Consider the following 19044-nt stretch of genomic DNA (forward strand, 5'->3'; position numbering starts at 1 on the left):
ACCCTAAATTCTACTTGCCTGTTATCAATGTTTCATGACTCCCACCTGTGGTAGATGAACTCAGAATGTGAGCTTTATTCCAAATGTGCGGTCACATGCCCAAAACCTAGTTTACTTGTGCTTGGCAGTTGAATAGCCGCGGCAAGAAAATTTGGAAATTTTGGTATTTGATCCATTCAATTTGATTAATAGATTATAGCTATAGATTGGACCTCATCTCCTTCGTTGGCTTCCTTGGTTTCCTTGTCTATAACATTCATAAACCTAAACTTTTCAATAAACTAACTCTCAGTCAATATTCAAAACCCAAAAAATGAAAGGTAGTAAAGCATAATTTTATAATTTTAGGAACAAAATTTATATAATATTTTTCAATTATCATACCATTATAGCTCAAATCTATAGTTGCCTCTTAAAACACTCAAACAAACAAAGGAGAAGAAGCTACACAGCCATTTTATTACCCAACAACTAGTACAACTCTATTACATGACTCAAATTAGCAAAATGGGTGAGACCACAAAATTTCTAATCATCAAGCTCAATAATCTTCACAACTGATGAGTCACCAACTTTCTGGCAAATAACAATTCTATCATGTGGTTTTATGATGCCAAAAGCCTTGCCATGGTCTAAAGCAGCCTTCAAAATTGATTCATTTGTTCCACTATTAAACTCAGCCTGCAAGCAAAAGACAATTTCACTTGAGTTTCATAGCTCTAACGTGAAAGATGACAAAAACAACACTTTTCCATCTTAGGTTTTAATATTTTTCCAACATTGAATAATTCTTACAGGGTGTCGAGGATCCGCCAGCATAGGGAAAAGACCTCTCACGATAAGAGATTGCCTAGCCTGCCATAAGTTCATAAAATGAAACATGACAGCAACAAAAACTTGTTAATTTCAATGTCAAGTAATGTGTAAGTCAAACAAAGACAAACTTTAAGTTACTTAATGTAGTTTCAACTAATGTAATGCTATTGTTGATTATGTACCTGAAAAGCACCTGTGAATGTCCACCGGAGCTGATTTGTCTTCAATTGAGGAATAACAACAGATATCACTGGCATGGTTGGTCTGTACTTAGCAAGCAACCTATATAAATACACATAAAATCAAGTTGTTAATGATATGTCAGGAAGATACCAAAATTGCAACAGAATTGAACATGACTAAATAAATACTGAAAGAAAGAAAAAAAGTGAAATCTTGTATCAGTATACCAAATATGAGAAGTCTTTTTAATAAAGGAAAATCATAGAAGGAGATAAAATGAAATGAAACCTTGCAGCCCTTCCAGATGAGGTGAAGCAAATGATAACAGAAGCTTTAACCTTGATGGCCGCGCGAACCTGTATGTTTCGGCAAAAAGAAGTTTACTTTCAAATATATACTTCAATTAGTATATAGTTCTTTGAGCAAATGAATATAGAATAATGTTGGTGGGAAAAAAAAAATAGTAATGCAACTAAGAAATGTACCGCAGAGGATGCTATTGATTCTAAGTGGCTCATTGGCTCTCCCACGTGCTTGACAGTCTTCTTAAAATACAAATCTTGATTGTAAACTTTCTCTGCCTGGACACAGCAGCAGAATAATCATTTAACATTTATCCTTTCACAGAACAACAAGAAAACAATTACGTGTGAAACAACGGTGAATGTGAGATGGATAAAACCAGAAAACTTCTATGAATGCAAAATTGAACATTCCTTTAGTGTGATAGGAATGTTGTTTAAAAGTAAAGCACAAACTTACTTCAGCACAAATTTTTCCAACTATAGAAATGGTTTCTACAGGGTATAATCCTGTTAAAGTCTCAGCCCCAAGGAGAATTGCATCACTGCCTGATATAAAAGAAAGAAGAAAATTTAGACATGAAAGTTGCGAATCATATTTATTTATGCATAATGTGATGAACACAATAAACTAAAGGAATATTAATGTAGATGAATAGCAATAACAGAAACATGTCATGTATTATACAGTACTCTTTAAATATGACAAAAAAGGAGCTGAGATCAGGGGGTAAAATTACCATCCAACACTGCATTGGCAACATCGGTTGCTTCAGCACGAGTTGGTCTCAGATTATTAGTCATAGAATCTACCACACGTGTGACAACAACCGGCTTTCCGGCCATGTTACACTTATAAATAGCAGCTTTTTGGAATAAAAACACCTGCCAAATCAAAACATACATATTCAGGATTCTATTCACACTTATATCCGAGAGAGGAACGAACGCTGTAAAAGCCATAATTATGCAGACAAAATCTCCCTGTGATACTAAAAAATATAAATAAACAAAATGGAAACATAGCTATTATGTCACTACTACAAGTAAATCATCTATAACACAATATTTTTCTGACACTGACCTTCTCAGGTGGGAGATCTATCCCTAAATTTCCGCGAGAGATGATGACACCATCGGCTTCTCTCAGTATCTCATCAAAATGATTCAATCCCTATACGAATTTTACAGAAGAACGATTAATTTTTCAATCACAATTGAGCACAGTCATCAAAAGACTTTGAACTACAGCATTTTTCTGGTTAGTATAAAACAAGAGAGTCTATTTTTCATGGATCTTGGAGCTTCTTACCTCTATATTTTCAATCTTTGCAAAAATATGTGTCTGCTTGAGGCCTTCGAATGTGGAGATAAACTCACGGGCCTGCAAATGAACATTGGAGGTATTGTTTGTGTTTTCTAACAGTGAGGAATACAAAAATGCAAATGATTCACTTCATTGACGACTCTAAGCAAAGTTATAAGTTGAAAGTTAAATGTATGAAGCATGACGAAAACAAATAATATATAGATGATAAAAACAACAAATTAGAGAACATAAAAACTATCAGGTGTATCTCTTACATGGCGAACATCTTCAGCGTGCCGGGTGTATAAGGCGAGGAAGTCAATTTTGTTTTTAACACCCCATGTACGTATTACCTGAGTTAGTCAAGAGAAACATTTATATTATCATAAAATTGCAAGATAATAACAAAATGGTATACCATTCATGACCGTAAAACGGTCAACTAAACCAGTTTTACTTTTGTAATTGATGCAACAGATATTAGAATTTATCTCATTAATTGTGTAAACAGCAGTACACTTACATTTAATCTTTTGATTTTCCAAAGAAAAAATCATTTTCCGTAATTAAAGACTAACAAAAAGATAAGTCATTTTACGACAACATAATATAATTCAGTTTTTCTCATAAATAATATATAGATACAAAAATGTTAAAAATTTATTCTCGAGAAGCCAAAGTATATAGGCAACTCAACCACATTTTGTCAATTTCACTACTTTATGTACACAGTTCTTTTTGTTACCTCTTTATCCTTATCCGTAAGAGTAGGAAGATCAATACGAATTTGAGAGACATGTAGAGTATACAGTGATCCAGAAAGTGTAGCGCTGTTTTTTATAAGACAAGATACATCTTCGCCATCCACCTCATTGACCTGCGTCGTGAAACATGTACTACTTAGACTACAAAACGGACTGATTCTAACTTTGAGTATCAGCAATATTCTATTTTCTGCATTATGTTTCATATAGGACCCAAAGAATACTTTGGAGAAAAGTTCAGTTTTCTAAATATATATTAACTTTGATGACTGCATTACCTCGAGCCATACAGAAGTTGTTTCACTTCCTGTGAACAAGTATTTACCGATAAAAATAGTATCACCCTTCTTCACATCCTGCATAATCATGAATACCTTAGTTAAAGTGGGATCACATTGCAGTACACATAATCAAGGACAATATGAAAGTTACTAAAAGTAAACATGTAGTCCCAAAAACTTCCGTGATAACGAAAAAAACATGGAAAATGTCTATAGACCTTTGCTAGCCCGCTAAAATTGACTGGTAATAGATTTGAAGTAGCTTCTTTGGTTTGATCCGGAGTTAAAACAAGGAATGTGTCTTCTTCAAGAGTAATTGGGCGATCGGTTGTATTGACAACTTGTAATTCTGGACCCACAGTATCTAGCATAACCTGAAATTGGACCAAAATGCATGTACATTGTTGCATTAATTACCCTTCAGAAGGTATTTTGCACATGTAGAAGATACATTGGATAGAAGCTAGTATATTAAAAACAAACTTGTGGCAAGTTTTACCGCGCAGAGTTTGTTTGAGCTTTTGATAGCAGCCCTTAAATTTTCCAATGTTTCTTGGTGGTATTTTGGATCCCCCCATGAGAAATCAAACCTTGCCACTAGCACATAGTAAGAAAAGAATAATAAGATGACAAAACAAATGCCTCAAAAGCAGATCGTTAGAACAACAACCCTGGTTAAATAGAATAAAGATACGAAAAAAAACAAAAACAATGAATACACGAGATTTGATCACTAAATTTGGCCAATTGTGCCTACGTCTCTTGCTACAGAGTGGTTGCAATACCTCGCTTCAGTCAAGCGACCTGCCTACTTATCTATAAGTATGAGTCATACTCAACAAAGACTATAGACATGCAAGTGCCACACCAGACTATAATTGAAGAACAATAAAAAATAAAAAAAAAACTATTGTTGAACTCATTCATGATGTGTATTTTCCAAAAAAATGAAGAAGAAAAAAAAGCTGCAACAAGCAAAGAGCCAATATGTTATGCTTGTTTTGGAGACAACAAAACCTTCCAACATAGCAACAGGAGAAACAAAATAACCACAAATCTTTCACCATATTATCCTTAACCAAAAATCATTTATTAACTTCTGAATAAAGATCACAAACAGTGAAAGGTTTTAATGGAATGATACCAGACATTCCTGCATGAAGACATCGGGTAATTATATCAACAGATCGTGACTCTGAACCAAGTGTCCCTATAATTTTTGTCATAGCCGGAAAGAAACTCTGCAGAAATAGAAAGCATTTTAAACTTTGATCAAAATCTTGAAAAGACATTGAAATTCTTCATTGAATAAAGATAGTAAAAGAATCTCTAGGAAATGTATATAAACCCTTTGTTTTAATATCTTAAGACTATATATGCTTCATTTCCATGCCACAAAGACAAATATTTCTCTTGGTTAACCAAAACAAATATGAAAAACAATGAAACAATCTAAAGACAAAATTACTTACATTACCGCCTCCATTAAATTAAACAACAATGATACACATACACCCATAATTTCCATACATCCATTCAACACCTCATTTTCTCTTTTTATCTCTTTAAAACTCAAGGTGTATACACCCTATGGATACACACCAAACATTTTTCAAAATTAAATTAAATAAATTGTCCAATGTCTCTCCTTAGCAAATTCTAACTAAACAAGATTTTGCCAAGACACCAAGAACATCACCCTCTTAGCAATCAACATCAGCCACACACAGGATCCATGAAATTCCTTAGCAAAGAAAAAGAATGACAGTGCTGAAAAGAAGACAAGATCAGCAGAAACAAAACACAACACATCTTATCCAAGATACAAACAAATCATCACATTAACATTTTTCAACTAGATGACAGTCAAACTTCCAAATAGATCTGCCAAATTCCTTTAGCACTCAGCCATGAATAGCATAATCACCAAAACAACAGAAGAACACTTGAAATAGAGAGATAGAGAGAGTTACTGACAGGTTTGGATGGCTCTAAGATAGAAGCCATCCTAATGGGTTCCTCAAGAAGCAAAGGGCTTGACTGCATTTTTCTGTTTCTTTCTTCAAAGTGTCAAATGTCAAGAAAACGGAAGAAAGAATGCAAGAAACTTAAAATGTGAGAATCAATAATACCAAACTAACTGTGCTTGAGAGAGAAACATGTGGCTACATCAATATCAATCACCTTATAAATACCAGCGTCTAGCTTCTCAAAATTAGTAATAATTATAAGACCGTAATGGTCAAAAAATAATTTTACTTTAATATTTTATAAAAGTCATTATATTTCTAAGTTACATACAGTGTGCCCTGGTTTTAAGGCGGTAGTCAGAGGTATGTCCACGGAATTTTACTTACTGAACTAAACAACGGCTATGTCAAAAACATGGGTACCAGTGTAGCACAGCACTCTCATATTATTATTAATATTTATTCTTTTATTAAAAAGTGTTTAAAGACCCTATATATTAAGTCAAAAAAATGTCTACAGTAAAATATCATATGTGTTAAAAGTTAATTTTTTAAATAATTTAATTGTAATTTTATATGTGCTAATTAATCATTATACATTATCATATTATATATCATAGTATTTAAAATATGACACATTATTATTTTTTAATTAAAAATTAGAATGAGATATCAAAACTATTAGATTTTAAGATAAGAGAATCAATTTTAAATGAGTAAAAATATATGGATCTCAAACTCTAATTAAACTCTTATACAAATTATAATAACATAAATGTATTCAAAAAATTATAAAATTTTGGGAGACCATCGGCTTTGTTAGTCCCTATTCTAGCTATGTCCTCCGGCGTCCACACTTTCAAATATATATTATTCAATAATTCAATTTATTGTAAATAATATAAATTGTTGATAAATAAAGTAATATTTAATATTGCATGTATGTTCATAATAAATTATGGATGATTATAATATTAAATTTTAATTTATTTACTTTATTAATTCCTCAATTTAGAGGATACCGATATTTACTAAACTTGAGAAAACATTCTATTTTATTCTTCCCATTAGTCGAATGAATTAATTCAAGTGTGAAATTATAGCAGTTTGCAACTCATAGTGATTAGCTTTGCAACTCATAGTGATAAATTTCATATCTAGATTTTGAATTAAATTCAAAATCAATAGTCGATAGTTTCCATACATCCAAAACCACGTTATTAGATTTGGAGATATTATTAAATCTTAGTTTGTTATGAAATAAACGAACTCTTAGAAATAATAAAATCATATTTCTAATTAGTTTTTAATATTCAACTCGTTATTATTAATGAATACTGTTAGTATTTTCCTCAGTGTCTTGACGAGGCTATATCCGTAAAAGGACGCAACTCCGTGTGATTACCACTAATAATAGTAATAATAATAATAATAATAATAAATAATTCACTAAACATCAACTTCAATTGTATTACGCAACTGTGTTTTAAGCGCTTTTTTCTTTTCCGTCGACACGTCCATGAAATTCAACAGAACATTTCAAACAACTGTTTTCTTTTCTACAAAAAAGACTCAATATTATTTTTGACAAAATTTCAACTAAATAATAGTAGTTTTTTTCTTTCTATACAGCATATTACATATTTTCTTTCACCTTTATCCTATCCAAAATATTAATTAATTTTTCAGAACTAGGTATAAATAATATATCGTGGAATTTCAAACACAGTCTTAACTGAAAAAAAGTAATAGTGGGATAAGAAAACTTAAAATGAATTGTCCTTAGTTATGTTTAAACTTAAACACCCTAAAACATAACTATTCTTAAGAAAACTTAAAATGAATTGTCCTTAATGAATTGACTGGTATTCATTGACCAATCACAACTATTTAAACATATACAATTGGTCAAGACTTCAAGGTGCTAAATATTATTCTTTTTTTTTTTTACAAATCAAGATGCTAAATTTGATAGAATTATATCTTATAAATTCCATAACTATTAAAATAAAGTAAGCTGTTTTGTACTTAAAAAAATAGAGCAAGGTGTTATTATTGAAAAAAATAAAAAGTAAAGTGAAATTTTTTTCACCGATATGTAACGGTTGATAGTTGACTCCTAGTATATTTAAGTCAATCAGTTTTAGTTAAATTTAAATTGCTGAAAAGTATTCAAATTTCAGCTTTGGTTGTTAAAATTTTCTGTCAAATTTTATTTATCTTTTTAACAAACTTTAAATTAATTAAGGGTCCATTTTATTCGAATAATGGACACGTGTTAACAATTTTCTTTAATTTATATATCTATAATGACTAAAAAAATGTGTAGTATATCAATATTCAACTACATAAAATTGTATTAAATAAATACTTTTTTGCTTTAATACATCAATTTAATATTAATTATTATTTTATAAAATAACATTAGTACTAGATTTTTTGTCTATATATATAAGATGATAAGTTTCGATTTAAACTTAATATATGATATTCAACTTAATAATATCAGCATCTATACGCTAATACTAGTATATTGAAGTATGATTTGTGTAAAAAAAAAAGAAAGAAACTATATATATTAAACTATAAAAAAAAAATTTATAAAATTAAATTACGAAGGATAAAATCACATTTACTCTACAAGAAAAAAATACAAAATATCGGTTATATTTTATGTTCAACTTTTAATAACGAAAATATGTGAATTTTTAGTGATATTTATTATATTGCTTATATATTTAAAAAATATATATAATTTTTATTATTAAGAAAAAATAGACATTTTTTTATTAAAAATTGTTTATTCAGATTTTTTAAATTTTAATTTATTTTAAAAAAGACAAAATTACTATTTTAAAGATGCTTATTAACATCAAATTAACTATTAATTGATTTGATTTCAGAAAATAACACTAACAGTAGTACCAGTATACTGTAGTGGGAAAATAAAATAAAAATAAGCAAGAAATTTTTGGCTCACATTCACACGCTCACTTTCTCTCTCTTTCTGTGCAATTTCCGTTCACTGCACATTTTCCATACACTTACTTTTCTTTCTCTCTCTTTCCCACACTTCCCATTTTCCACTATTTTACCTCTCAGCTGAACGATTCGTGAACAAGTCCTTGTTTTTTTTATCGGTGAGTCTCTGGGTCTTCCATTATGCTTCATACTTGATGCAACCTATTATGAATTTTGTGTTTTAGATTGTGAATTTTTTTTACCCATGTGAGCCAAACAAGTTGTTGAAGTGTTTGATGTAAATTAAATGTTTAACAATTTTAAAACAGATTGCAAAGTTACGGTTTTTATGAGTGTTTTTGAAATCTGGGTTTTGCTGATTTACATGAATAATTAATTTTTTGTTTTTGTTGTAATTGGAGTGATAATTGGTATATATTTTTGTCCATGTCATGTTATTCCTTTTTCTAATTAGTATATATTCTTCAACAATATTACCATAAAAGAGTTGATGCTAGAAATTACTTATTATTTTTAGAATTTTATGCTCAGGTAAAATCATATAAACTGGACACAATATTTAGATTTTGTTTTACTGGCATATTTAATTTTTTATTTTTTTAATTGAAAAGCCAGTCATTCTCTAGTATATTTTATTTTATGTTTTTGATTATGACTAATCTCAGGTTAAGTTGAATGTTTTTAATCAAAATTTGAAGTTAAAATTTAGAACTTACAGGGAATTATTCATTTATTCTCATTGCTTTTTCAGTCTCAGTTTCACATCCAACAAGCAAAGATAGATTTGGTTTCATGAGGAAAATAATGTTTTTTAATTCCAAAATAGAAGTTGTTATACTTTGAAACATGGTTTTTCTCAAAAAAATTCAAAACTACAGTAGAAGATATCTTCAAGTTTTAAACAACGATGCTTGCAATAGTTTGGCACGGTTGAAATATATTCAAGTTTTATATTTAGAACCCTTTTTAACGATATTTTCTGTGTTATTTGCTGAGATATTACCAAGGACTTGTCTTAAAGTGCATTTTGTTTATTACCATTCTTAGGTTAGCGATGGTAGCTGAATCGTGGTTTCGAAGTCTATGGAAGATACGTAAGGAGGATCCTGATTCCGAGAAAGCAGTGATTGGAGTGTTAGCATTCGAAGCTGCGAAACTAATGTCCAAGCTTGTTAATTTATGGCAGTCTTTGAGTGATAAACAGGTTGCCAAGTTGAGGGACGAGATTACAAATTCGGTCGGTATCAAGAAGCTTATTTCAGACGACGAGAATTTTATTGTTCGTTTAATCAGTCAAGAGATGGTCGAAAGTATGGCACACGTGGCCGAGTCTGTGGCTAGGCTTGCAAAGAAGTGCAGTGATTCAAGAATGAAGGATTTTGAGAAGGCATTTGATAGGTTTATCACCCGTGGTTTTGATTCATATGGGTGGGTTTTGTCTTCTAAGAAAATGGAAAAAAAGGTTAAAAGGATGGAAAAGTTTGTATCAGTTAATGCAAGTTTGTACCAAGAGATGGAAATGCTCACTGATCTTGAGCAAACTCTTCAAAGAATGAAGGTGTATAGTGAGTCGGATGGACCGAATTTAATCGAGTATCAGAAGAAGGTTGCATGGAAGAGGTTGGAGGTGAAGAATCTACAATCTAACTCTTTATGGAACAGGACTAATGATTACACTGTATACTTTTTAGCTAGATCTTTATTTACAATATTCAGTAGGATCAACAATGTGTTTGGAATTCATGAGGTAACAGATGTTGGTAAAACCAAGAATCGGAGTGTTCCGCATTCTGATTACATTCATAGCAGTCAATCGGTCTCGGAACTATTGCAACATTCAATCCATCCGTCTCAAAATAATGTTAACAGATTTGCTTCAGGACCCCTTGGTCCTTCTACTGCTAAATCAGATCAAAATGTTAGAGCAAATAAAACTAGCATTTTCCGTTCGGGTGGTGACTCGTCTGCAAAGTCGGGCCAAATTTCAGGAAAGTATAGAGGTGGCAATTTTTTCTCAGGTCCTCTCGGAAGAAGTTCGAAAAAACCGGTAGCCGATAATGGAACAAGTAAAGAAAGCAAGTTTTGGAAGTTTCATGGCCACTCAACCACCACAGGTGGGAAGGAAAATAACGCGAGACATAGTCGAGTAACTCAAGTAGGACCTTTCAAAGGCTGTATGGCTGCAGATAGTTCCTCGGTCATTGACTGTCGCTCAAACCCAAATGATGTTCTGTTAGAAACTCAGAATCACAAAGGTGCTGATTCAGTCCTTCTTACTTCCAGAAATGCAGCTCACTGTACTCAACCGACATTCACTTCTCTCTGCAAGTTAAAGCCTCCGTCCGAATCCCTTGGTGCCGCTTCTTTAGCCCTGCACTATGCAAATGTCATTGTGGTGATTGAGAAGCTAGCAGCTTCTCCACACTTGATTGGTCTCGACGCAAGAGATGATCTATACAACATGCTACCGAGACGTGTAAGTGCTTCTCTAAGGACTAAGCTAAAGCCGTATTCCAAAGGCATGGCTGCGGCTGTCTACGACGGAAGTCTAGCAGAAGAATGGAGCGAAGCAATGACGAAAATATTAGAATGGTTGGCCCCACTTGCTCACAACATGTTAAGATGGCAATCCGAGAGAAGTTACGAGCAGCTGAGTTTTGTTTCCCGGACGAATGTGTTGCTGGTACAAACTCTTTACTTTGCAAATCAAGAAAAAACAGAAGCAATAATCATTGAGCTTCTTGTTGGTCTGAATTACGTGTGGAGATATGTTAAGGATCTCAATACAGGTATCTTAGAGATTGGCAATAGTGTAGTGCATAATTGATATCCTCTACTGAACTGAATGCATATGCAATCAAGTTTCCAATGGTCTGTGACCATTGATCGGCAATGAAAACTTTCCAAGACACCAAGCTTCCAATGGTCTGGTGTCTTAAATCTAAATCAGTGCAATCAAGTTTTAGATGAGTATGAGATAAATATTTGTGACAGAAATGCATTGGTGATGAGGAATGTTGTGTATTAAACATTTAGCATTAATTTTGTCTGTAAGGAGATCCTAGTTGATTTAACATGATGGCTGGTCTCATCAAAGATTGTCTCATGGTTTCTACATGCTATTGATAGTGCATATATTTATGAGCATATATATGTTAATTGTATAGCTTTATTGCCATAATGGTTACTTCTATGTGATATTTGAGTGGTGGGACATGGAAATTTGGAAATGGCAGTTTGTAAATTTTAGTTCCAAGTGTTAATGTCTGTTTTGTTAATGGATATCTACAATTATTCCTAGTAATTGACTATTTCTATATTATACATGAAATTAATGTTTCTCATACGGTTCGGATTTCAATGCAGATTTTAATTTTTTTAAATTGAAATATCAAAGTTTGAAATCTATACTATTCAATCTCAATTAAATGGCTGGCTCAACGTAATGACCGAGTGAATGCATGGACTGTTGACCTGAGTGGACCGTTGACCGAGTTAATCCATCCGTTTGTTTAGAAACATATTTGTCCTTTAAAAGAAAATTTATATTTTTTCATTTACAGTTTTCCATTTAATCAAATGAATGTGGTATCTACTATCTAGCTCAAATTTTTTTTTTCTCTCATTCTCAACAAAATAAATCTTTTTGTTACGTTTCATATTACTTCTTGTTTCCTATTTTCCTCTCAGGAAACATTTGGCTTATGATTTTATTTTGTTATCCTTCATATAGTATTTTATTAGTGCACGGTCTGAATGATGATATCAACATCATCTAAATAATAAGGAAAATTCTTGGCAAGATTGAATGTACCAAACACAAGTGGATCAGTAAAGTTTGTGTGGTCATGAAGCATTATCTTCTTTTGAATGAAAAGGATTGGACTTTTTCCAAATCATTGACGCCCTTTATTACCCAATTTTATTTGGCTTACGAAAAATGATACTATTTTTTTTCTATGAAAAGATGATAAATATCAGCGTAAATTTATATCGGTATTTAATTACTCAATTTTTGAATTTTAATTTGAGATAAGTCATTCAATTTAATTATATTGGTATTTATTTTTTTATTATATATATATATATATATATTGGTGTTGAGTTAAGCCTTAAAAATAAAGAATGATATCCATCTTAGAGATGGACAAAGTTCAATTCTAAATTAAAACCGTTTAAAAATTGAACCGAACTACTTTTCAGTTTAAAAAATCAAACCGAACTGGTTTTCAGTTCAAAAATTGAAGCGATCTGATTTTCAGTTTAAAAACTCGAATCGAATTATTTTATAAACTGGTGAGCCGGTTTAAATTTTACATAATTACCCCTAATTATTTCTAAAAAAAATTGGTTCAAATTCTTTAAAATAAAAATCGATTCGGTTCAATTTTTTAAACTAAAAATCAGTCCGGTTCAGTTTTTTCAAGCTATAAACCAGTTCGGTTCAATTCTAGTTTTAAAAAATCAGTTCGAAAACAGTTTAGTTCTTAATTTTTATAAATCAATTCAATTCAAAAATAGTTAGGTTCAGTTTATTTATGCAGTTTAGTTCAGTTTTGATTTTTTTAAACACCCCTAATACATCTTGCATGTATAAATATATTTCTCTTCCAAGTGTAGAAATCACTAAATTTATCTTTAAAAAAAGAGGTATCCGAGAATAGAGTTATTTTAGTTACTGTATTTGGGAATAACGTGGGAAGAAAGTATTAGTAGTTACGAGAGGAACAAAATTCATCAAGACTCCAAGAGTACATTCTTTGCCTCAAAGTGACATTGATTTTAAGTAAACTAACAACAATGATGTAGTGATCAACTAAACATTTCTTTAATTAAGGAGAAAAGTATGAATAGAACACACTTGAGATTGAAATTAAAGTATATATTGATTATTAATTCTAGTTGAAAATAAACGTGAGTAAAAAAATTGAAACTTAACGTAAAAAGTTAAAATATTATTTTTAGATATTATAAAATATGTATATTCCTCCACTTTTATGGATCTTTTCTCTTGGCATCTAAGTAAATAAATTTTAAAAAATATATATATATTTTTATAAGTAGCGTCTACTATTCAGTCAAATATTAGGATGACGCCGATGCCTCTCAAAATTTGTTACATGATGAAATTCTTCGGTTTGACTTTGGAATATCACTTTACTAAAACATGTTAATTTAACTTAAAAGATTTTATACAATGGCTTATCGGTGAAAAAAAAGTTGATTAAAAGAGAAGTAATAATTGACCGTTTATGCCCCTCATTGTCACGAGAAAGAAGAGGATATTCATCCTGTTTTTAGAAGTTGCGCATGAACTCAACAACTTTGTTTTCTTTCTTCCGTCGGTGTGCGGTTTGATGATACTTTTCTCATTTTAAGAGACTGGTTGAAAAATAAGTCATCCATTTTAAAGTGTCTAAAATAATTTTGTCATTATGTTATTATGTTATGAGATTTCATATTTTCAAAAAAAACTCAACTTTAAAGGAAAACCATTAAACAATCCAAAATAATTTATAAGGTTGATAAGTCATTAAAGATAACAAATTAAGTTGGATTTTAAGACTCCTATATTTCAATGCTGGATTCAAATTCAAAATCTTTAAATTGTGGAAGAGATGAGAACTATCTCATGCAAATGTTTTTTTTCGTTCCAAAATATATGTTTTATCCTTTAATAAATAGTTATTTTGGTCTTTTATCTCTTAAAAAATTCATTTTATCATATATATATATATATATATATATATATATATATATATATATATAATTCCAATGGTATAAGCTACATAACAACAAATAAATTAAATTAAAAATTTATATAATAATATTTAATTACTCTAAAAATAAATCACAATAATATATAGAAAAAACATTAAATTAGAGTTTATCGGATGGCAAGTTATTTATTACAAAGATTGTATAAAATATATTTAGTAAGTTTACTCAAAAAACTATATTTTAATCTGATGTGTACTATTTTTTTTTTGTATTCATTAAATTACATCCTCTCATATTGGGTTTGTATAGTACTATAGTATAAGGTTTGTATAATAAACAAGATAGAGATCTAATATGATGTATTTAAATTATATATATATATATATATATATATATATATAATTCCAATGGTATAAGAATTCATTCTTCAGTTAAACAGGAGCTGATAAGGTCATTGGGATGCAATGCAGTCGTTCAGATCTTTAGATACATAAAAGGGTCCCAGGAAAAGAATTATTTATGAAAACATGCTGAATGGGCTAGATGTCATTGTGATCGACATACTTTTGGTTAACATGTCCTTATTGTCTAAGATTTGAATTATTTTCTGTTATGTGAAGTCTCTATTATGTATGCTAGTACTTTTCTACTATGTCCATGGAGTTTGATTGTAATTTCTCTCAAACAATTCAAATAACCTCATTCAACAGTTAAGACTATTTTTATCATTATCGCCACCACATAAAACAGCATCAATCTCTGAGCTATACAACAAGTTGTTTACCTACTAAGAATGTACATTGCAATTGAATTGATAAGTGTATTACTCCCTCTGAAGGGTTAAATTGCAAATTGGTCCACCAAAGTCCAAATTGGAATAAATATAGGAAGATGGCTGTGTTTAAGACCGGACTGGATGATAAAACATGATCAAAATCATTTGCAAGTCAGAAATATTTGACAAGCAGAGTTTTTAAAAGAGGAAATGTTACCAACAAAAATATGTTTCGAAAAGGCTTACACTTCTACAATCCTCTGGTTGAATTTATCAGTATAAACCAAAACATTCATGAACTTGGATTCAAAAAGATAACTAATTTATTTACTTCGGATTTTAACTTTCAATGTCCAATTAAGCTTGCCCTCTGGTAAAGCGATGGACCTTGGTAAACGCAGTGGCACCTCATATTCTCCAACAGTCGATAAAGGTGATGGAAGATGTAGATTCTCAGGTGTGATGTTCACACAAAGTTGTCTTGCAATCTTAAAAAAGGCACAACACTAAAAGTCAGTACCAGAAAAATAATAAAGGATAAAGAAGAGATATTATAACACAAGAAATTAATAAGATGAATACGGATCCTAATTTTGTTTAATATAGGAAAGCAATTTAAAAATAAGATATGATTTGCAACATAAACGAACACTTCAAATCAGATAAAATTCTTTAAATATGACTGTGTTGTAGAGAGCGCACAAGCTAGAACAATCATCTTTGCATTCAATACTGAGCAAGGATTATTTTCATAGAAATTATATATGATATATTACTAAACTGTCATATCACAAGGTCTTTCTTTTCTTTTCTCTTTAGCATTCCCTTCTCTAAATAGATAAGCAACCCTCTTTCAATTTGATAAAAATCGGACAAAGTACAATTTGGATTTACTAACATGGAAGAACTTCATCAAACTTTTAACAAGAATATCAAAAGTATTGCAGTTGATACCCGATGCAAAGTTAAGTGTGTCAAGTAAATTATTGAATATTATGGGAAGGTAAAAAGTAAAAGGGAATACAGAGTGATGGGTCTCTTATCTATATCATAGGACCAATCATCCATGGCCCACTTAGAGTCTACTTTAGCGAGAAATTAGGGAAGAGGGAACAGGTAGTTACGAGGAGAGAAAGAAAGTGGAGTCTGTTATATAAGGGGGGAGAGAGTAGTGGGGTACCATGCAGTTTTATGAAATATGGAAACAACTGAGAGACAATCTATAAACCTCTAAAAAGTGTAAGTACACAATAATATTATGAAATATTTTTTAAACTTCCAAGCTTCAACTAACAACGGCAAGAAAGATACATTAGCAAATGACAGTAATAGACTTAAGAATTGTCAGGTTCACCATAGAAGGAAGAGGAGGATACATGACGGTGAACATGAAAGGAAGAGTGAGTTATTACAGAAATTGTAAAAGTGGGAGTTTTATATATATATATATATGAGAGAGAGGAGAGGAGAGGAAGTGCGGAAAAAATTATTAGGACTAGGAGAGCATTCAGCCACTTTGGCTTGGCTCTCAGTTCTAGGGTTCAGAGACATCTAATCTTGTGGATTAACACTGACTGACATTTGGATTGTCCCAAAATAATACTAATAATGTTTCCAGGAGGTTGAGAATTTGTTGGTCTGAATATATCAACAAATCAAAGAGATCGAACAGGCGAAGAAAGTTTCTCTCGAGGCATAATTGTTACTAAGATGCTATCAAGAAAACATTTAAACAATGACAAACAAATATTACCTCAGCCACAAGAGCTTTTTTCGTCACTGGTATGCGTAACTCCAAGGGGTCATCTTTTGATTCACGCAACTTCGCTTTTTGAACATTAATTAACCTCCGCAAGACCTAATAAATTATCACATCCAATCCATGTTACAAGAACATATTAATTAACAAGTGAGTTTTTAACATGAAACTATATCAAATTATCAACTAAATTTCCTATTTTATAACTTCAACAGTTACAGTATTTGGGAGTATCATCACAACAATAGTGTAAAAATCAAACCAGTAGTTCAACAAGAAAACCCATAAATCAGTTAAATGGCCCGTCCACTTAATCTAAACTCCCAGCTGGAAACCGATGGAATTTAGTAGAACAAATCCATAACTATTGATGATTTTGAACCAAGGTTTTTTCTTGTAACTGTTTAAAAAAATTTAATTCAACCAAAAGAAAACTAACACAATAAAAGTTGGTGTGTAAGATTCTCCTGTTAATTATTACTTTAGACTTATTGATTTTATATCTTACAAGACATATATAATTTGGCCATGTTTCTTATAATTTTATGGTAGCTTATTGTGTACTATATTATATAATAACTATATAATATATGCAAAAGAATGACAGTAAATATAAAGCAATCATCATCTAAATGGAAAAGGAAAATAATTATGTGAAAAGGACCACAGAGATGATGTCAATCAAACAGACTTGAAAAACTGTGAAGAGTAAACTACAAACCAGCTTAGCTTTATCAAGACGCAGGGCTGCCTTTTCATACTCTTTCATCATATCTTCCTTTGACTCACTAACAAGAATAACATCTTCTTGTTTTACTTCTTCAGTAGGTTGATAAATCTGAATCATTTAAAACATAACAATAGCAATTAATGAAGGCAAAGTAACTAGTTATAAAGACTGCTTAAGTGAGGAGTTGAGATCTATTCCATTTCACAAAACTATAGTAATGGACGAAATGGAGAGGACGGAAAATGAAGAGGATCCTAACTCCTATGTAAGTATATATAAATGTTTCCGTGCCAAGAAGACAAGCATAGAAATATAATGTTGACAGTGATTGCCACGCAGACATTCACTTAAACAAAGAAAGACAGAGAAAGATCAGATATACTACAGCATTATCATATCAAAAATTTAAAACGTTACTAAATAGTTTGTTCAACTTATGCTATTTGATAACACTTTGTATACTAAATTGCATATCGTGGAACAATAGCAATTTGTTCAAATTCTATTCCGCTATTTAACAACAGTGCTCCTAAAGATGAATGACATTGACCAACATTAAAGACCAAAAGAAAACCTTGCGCTGTTCGGTGAGGAGATAAGCAAACTTATCAATGTTAGGGACAGCAAGAAGCTTTGGCATGAGATGGTTGCGAAAATATCCAGGGGCAACTTTGACAGTATCACCAGCCTTTCCCAGCTTATCTATGTCCTGCAAATTTGAAATTATAAATATCATAAATAAAATAGAATCTAAATCAAGTCCTGAAAAACAAACAACACAAGATAGATTATTAGGGTTTTAAATAAAGGACTAGGAGCGCAATCCAAACCACAATGCAACTGCGATTGAGGTTGCATCGCAATTCTCCAGAGTATCAAGGATCACAATGCAACCGGAACCATTACCAATTTACCTAATAAAAACCCTGAAATAGATAATAATGGCATTTTATGTTGGCAAAATAGCAATGTAATCACAAAAATGAAGTTGCATAAGCCGCTGCAATGCGACCACAACTATTACCGCAAGGATAATTTTAAAACCCTAAGATTGAGATAGATAATTACAGTTGTAAGGATGACTTGGAGCTTCCTGTTGTATCTGAGTCCTTGAGATGCATACAAGAGTGGGTTTACCACAACACTATCATTAACGGCGTCTTTAAATCTAATGATTTGCCTAATACCATGTCTTCCAAATTGAAGATAACCCATTCGGATTCAAAAAATCTTTGAATAGAACAATCACCACTTGTTAACTCTGCAGGACGTGAGTAGGAACGATGCGCGCACCGAAGAAACACCGGACAAAGAAGAACGCGAGCAGGAGCGAATCAAGACAACGCGCAGGAAGCCCAAGTCACGGCCCACAACAAAAATGTTGGAAAAATTTATTTTCTACATTTAGCCCAATATCACACGTTTATAAATTTAGAATTGGCTTTTGTACCC

General features: G+C 31.3%; 3 protein-coding genes across 3 annotated transcripts; 1 reads left to right on the plus strand and 2 right to left on the minus strand.

Annotated features, from left to right (window-relative positions):
- Positions 1 to 314: 314 nt before the first annotated feature.
- LOC101509508 (pyruvate kinase 1, cytosolic-like) lies at positions 315 to 5850 on the minus strand. Its single transcript, XM_004496111.4, has 16 exons — positions 5633 to 5850; positions 4800 to 4896; positions 4155 to 4252; positions 3874 to 4029; positions 3653 to 3730; positions 3356 to 3487; positions 2886 to 2963; positions 2614 to 2685; positions 2386 to 2475; positions 2042 to 2186; positions 1762 to 1850; positions 1485 to 1580; positions 1288 to 1355; positions 999 to 1098; positions 796 to 855; positions 315 to 681 (listed from the first exon to the last, which is right to left on the minus strand). The coding sequence occupies exons 1-16, from the start codon at positions 5699 to 5701 to the stop codon at positions 529 to 531; spliced, it is 1581 nt and encodes a 526-aa protein (XP_004496168.1). The 5' UTR covers positions 5702 to 5850; the 3' UTR covers positions 315 to 528.
- Positions 5851 to 8596: 2746 nt separating this feature from the next.
- On the plus strand, positions 8597 to 11889 carry LOC101509830 (uncharacterized). The gene is made up of 2 exons (XM_004496112.4): positions 8597 to 8765; positions 9655 to 11889. Exon 2 carries the CDS (start codon positions 9662 to 9664, stop codon positions 11432 to 11434), a length of 1773 nt encoding a protein of 590 aa, XP_004496169.1. The 5' UTR covers positions 8597 to 8765; positions 9655 to 9661; the 3' UTR covers positions 11435 to 11889.
- Positions 11890 to 15180: 3291 nt separating this feature from the next.
- LOC101510143 (uncharacterized) lies at positions 15181 to 18915 on the minus strand. The gene is made up of 5 exons (XM_004496113.4): positions 18661 to 18915; positions 18167 to 18301; positions 17584 to 17700; positions 16857 to 16961; positions 15181 to 15591 (listed from the first exon to the last, which is right to left on the minus strand). The coding sequence occupies exons 1-5, from the start codon at positions 18805 to 18807 to the stop codon at positions 15427 to 15429; spliced, it is 669 nt and encodes a 222-aa protein (XP_004496170.1). The 5' UTR covers positions 18808 to 18915; the 3' UTR covers positions 15181 to 15426.
- Positions 18916 to 19044: the final 129 nt, after the last annotated feature.

The sequence above is a fragment of the Cicer arietinum genome, chromosome 4 (genome assembly GCF_000331145.2).
Source record: "Cicer arietinum cultivar CDC Frontier isolate Library 1 chromosome 4, Cicar.CDCFrontier_v2.0, whole genome shotgun sequence".
NCBI classification, from domain to species: Eukaryota; Viridiplantae; Streptophyta; class Magnoliopsida; order Fabales; family Fabaceae; genus Cicer; species Cicer arietinum.

Bases quoted from the DNA above. Each gene is read 5' to 3' on its own strand.
- LOC101509830 (XM_004496112.4), top strand. From the start codon at position 9,662: ATGGTAGCTGAATCGTGGTTTCGAAGTCTATGGAAGATACGTAAGGAG.
- LOC101510143 (XM_004496113.4), bottom strand. From the start codon at position 18,807: ATGGGTTATCTTCAATTTGGAAGACATGGTATTAGGCAAATCATTAGA. The intron at 16,962-17,583 runs GTTTGTAGTTTA...ATAATTTATTAG, and splicing joins GTCTTGATAAAGCTAAGCTG to GTCTTGCGGAGGTTAATTAA. The intron at 15,592-16,856 runs GTAATATTTGTT...GCCTTTTTTAAG, and splicing joins AAAAAGCTCTTGTGGCTGAG to ATTGCAAGACAACTTTGTGT.
- LOC101509508 (XM_004496111.4), bottom strand. From the start codon at position 5,701: ATGCAGTCAAGCCCTTTGCTTCTTGAGGAACCCATTAGGATGGCTTCT. The intron at 2,476-2,613 runs GTAAGAAGCTCC...AAATTCGTATAG, and splicing joins CAAAGATTGAAAATATAGAG to GGATTGAATCATTTTGATGA. The intron at 1,356-1,484 runs GTACATTTCTTA...CGAAACATACAG, and splicing joins AATCAATAGCATCCTCTGCG to GTTCGCGCGGCCATCAAGGT.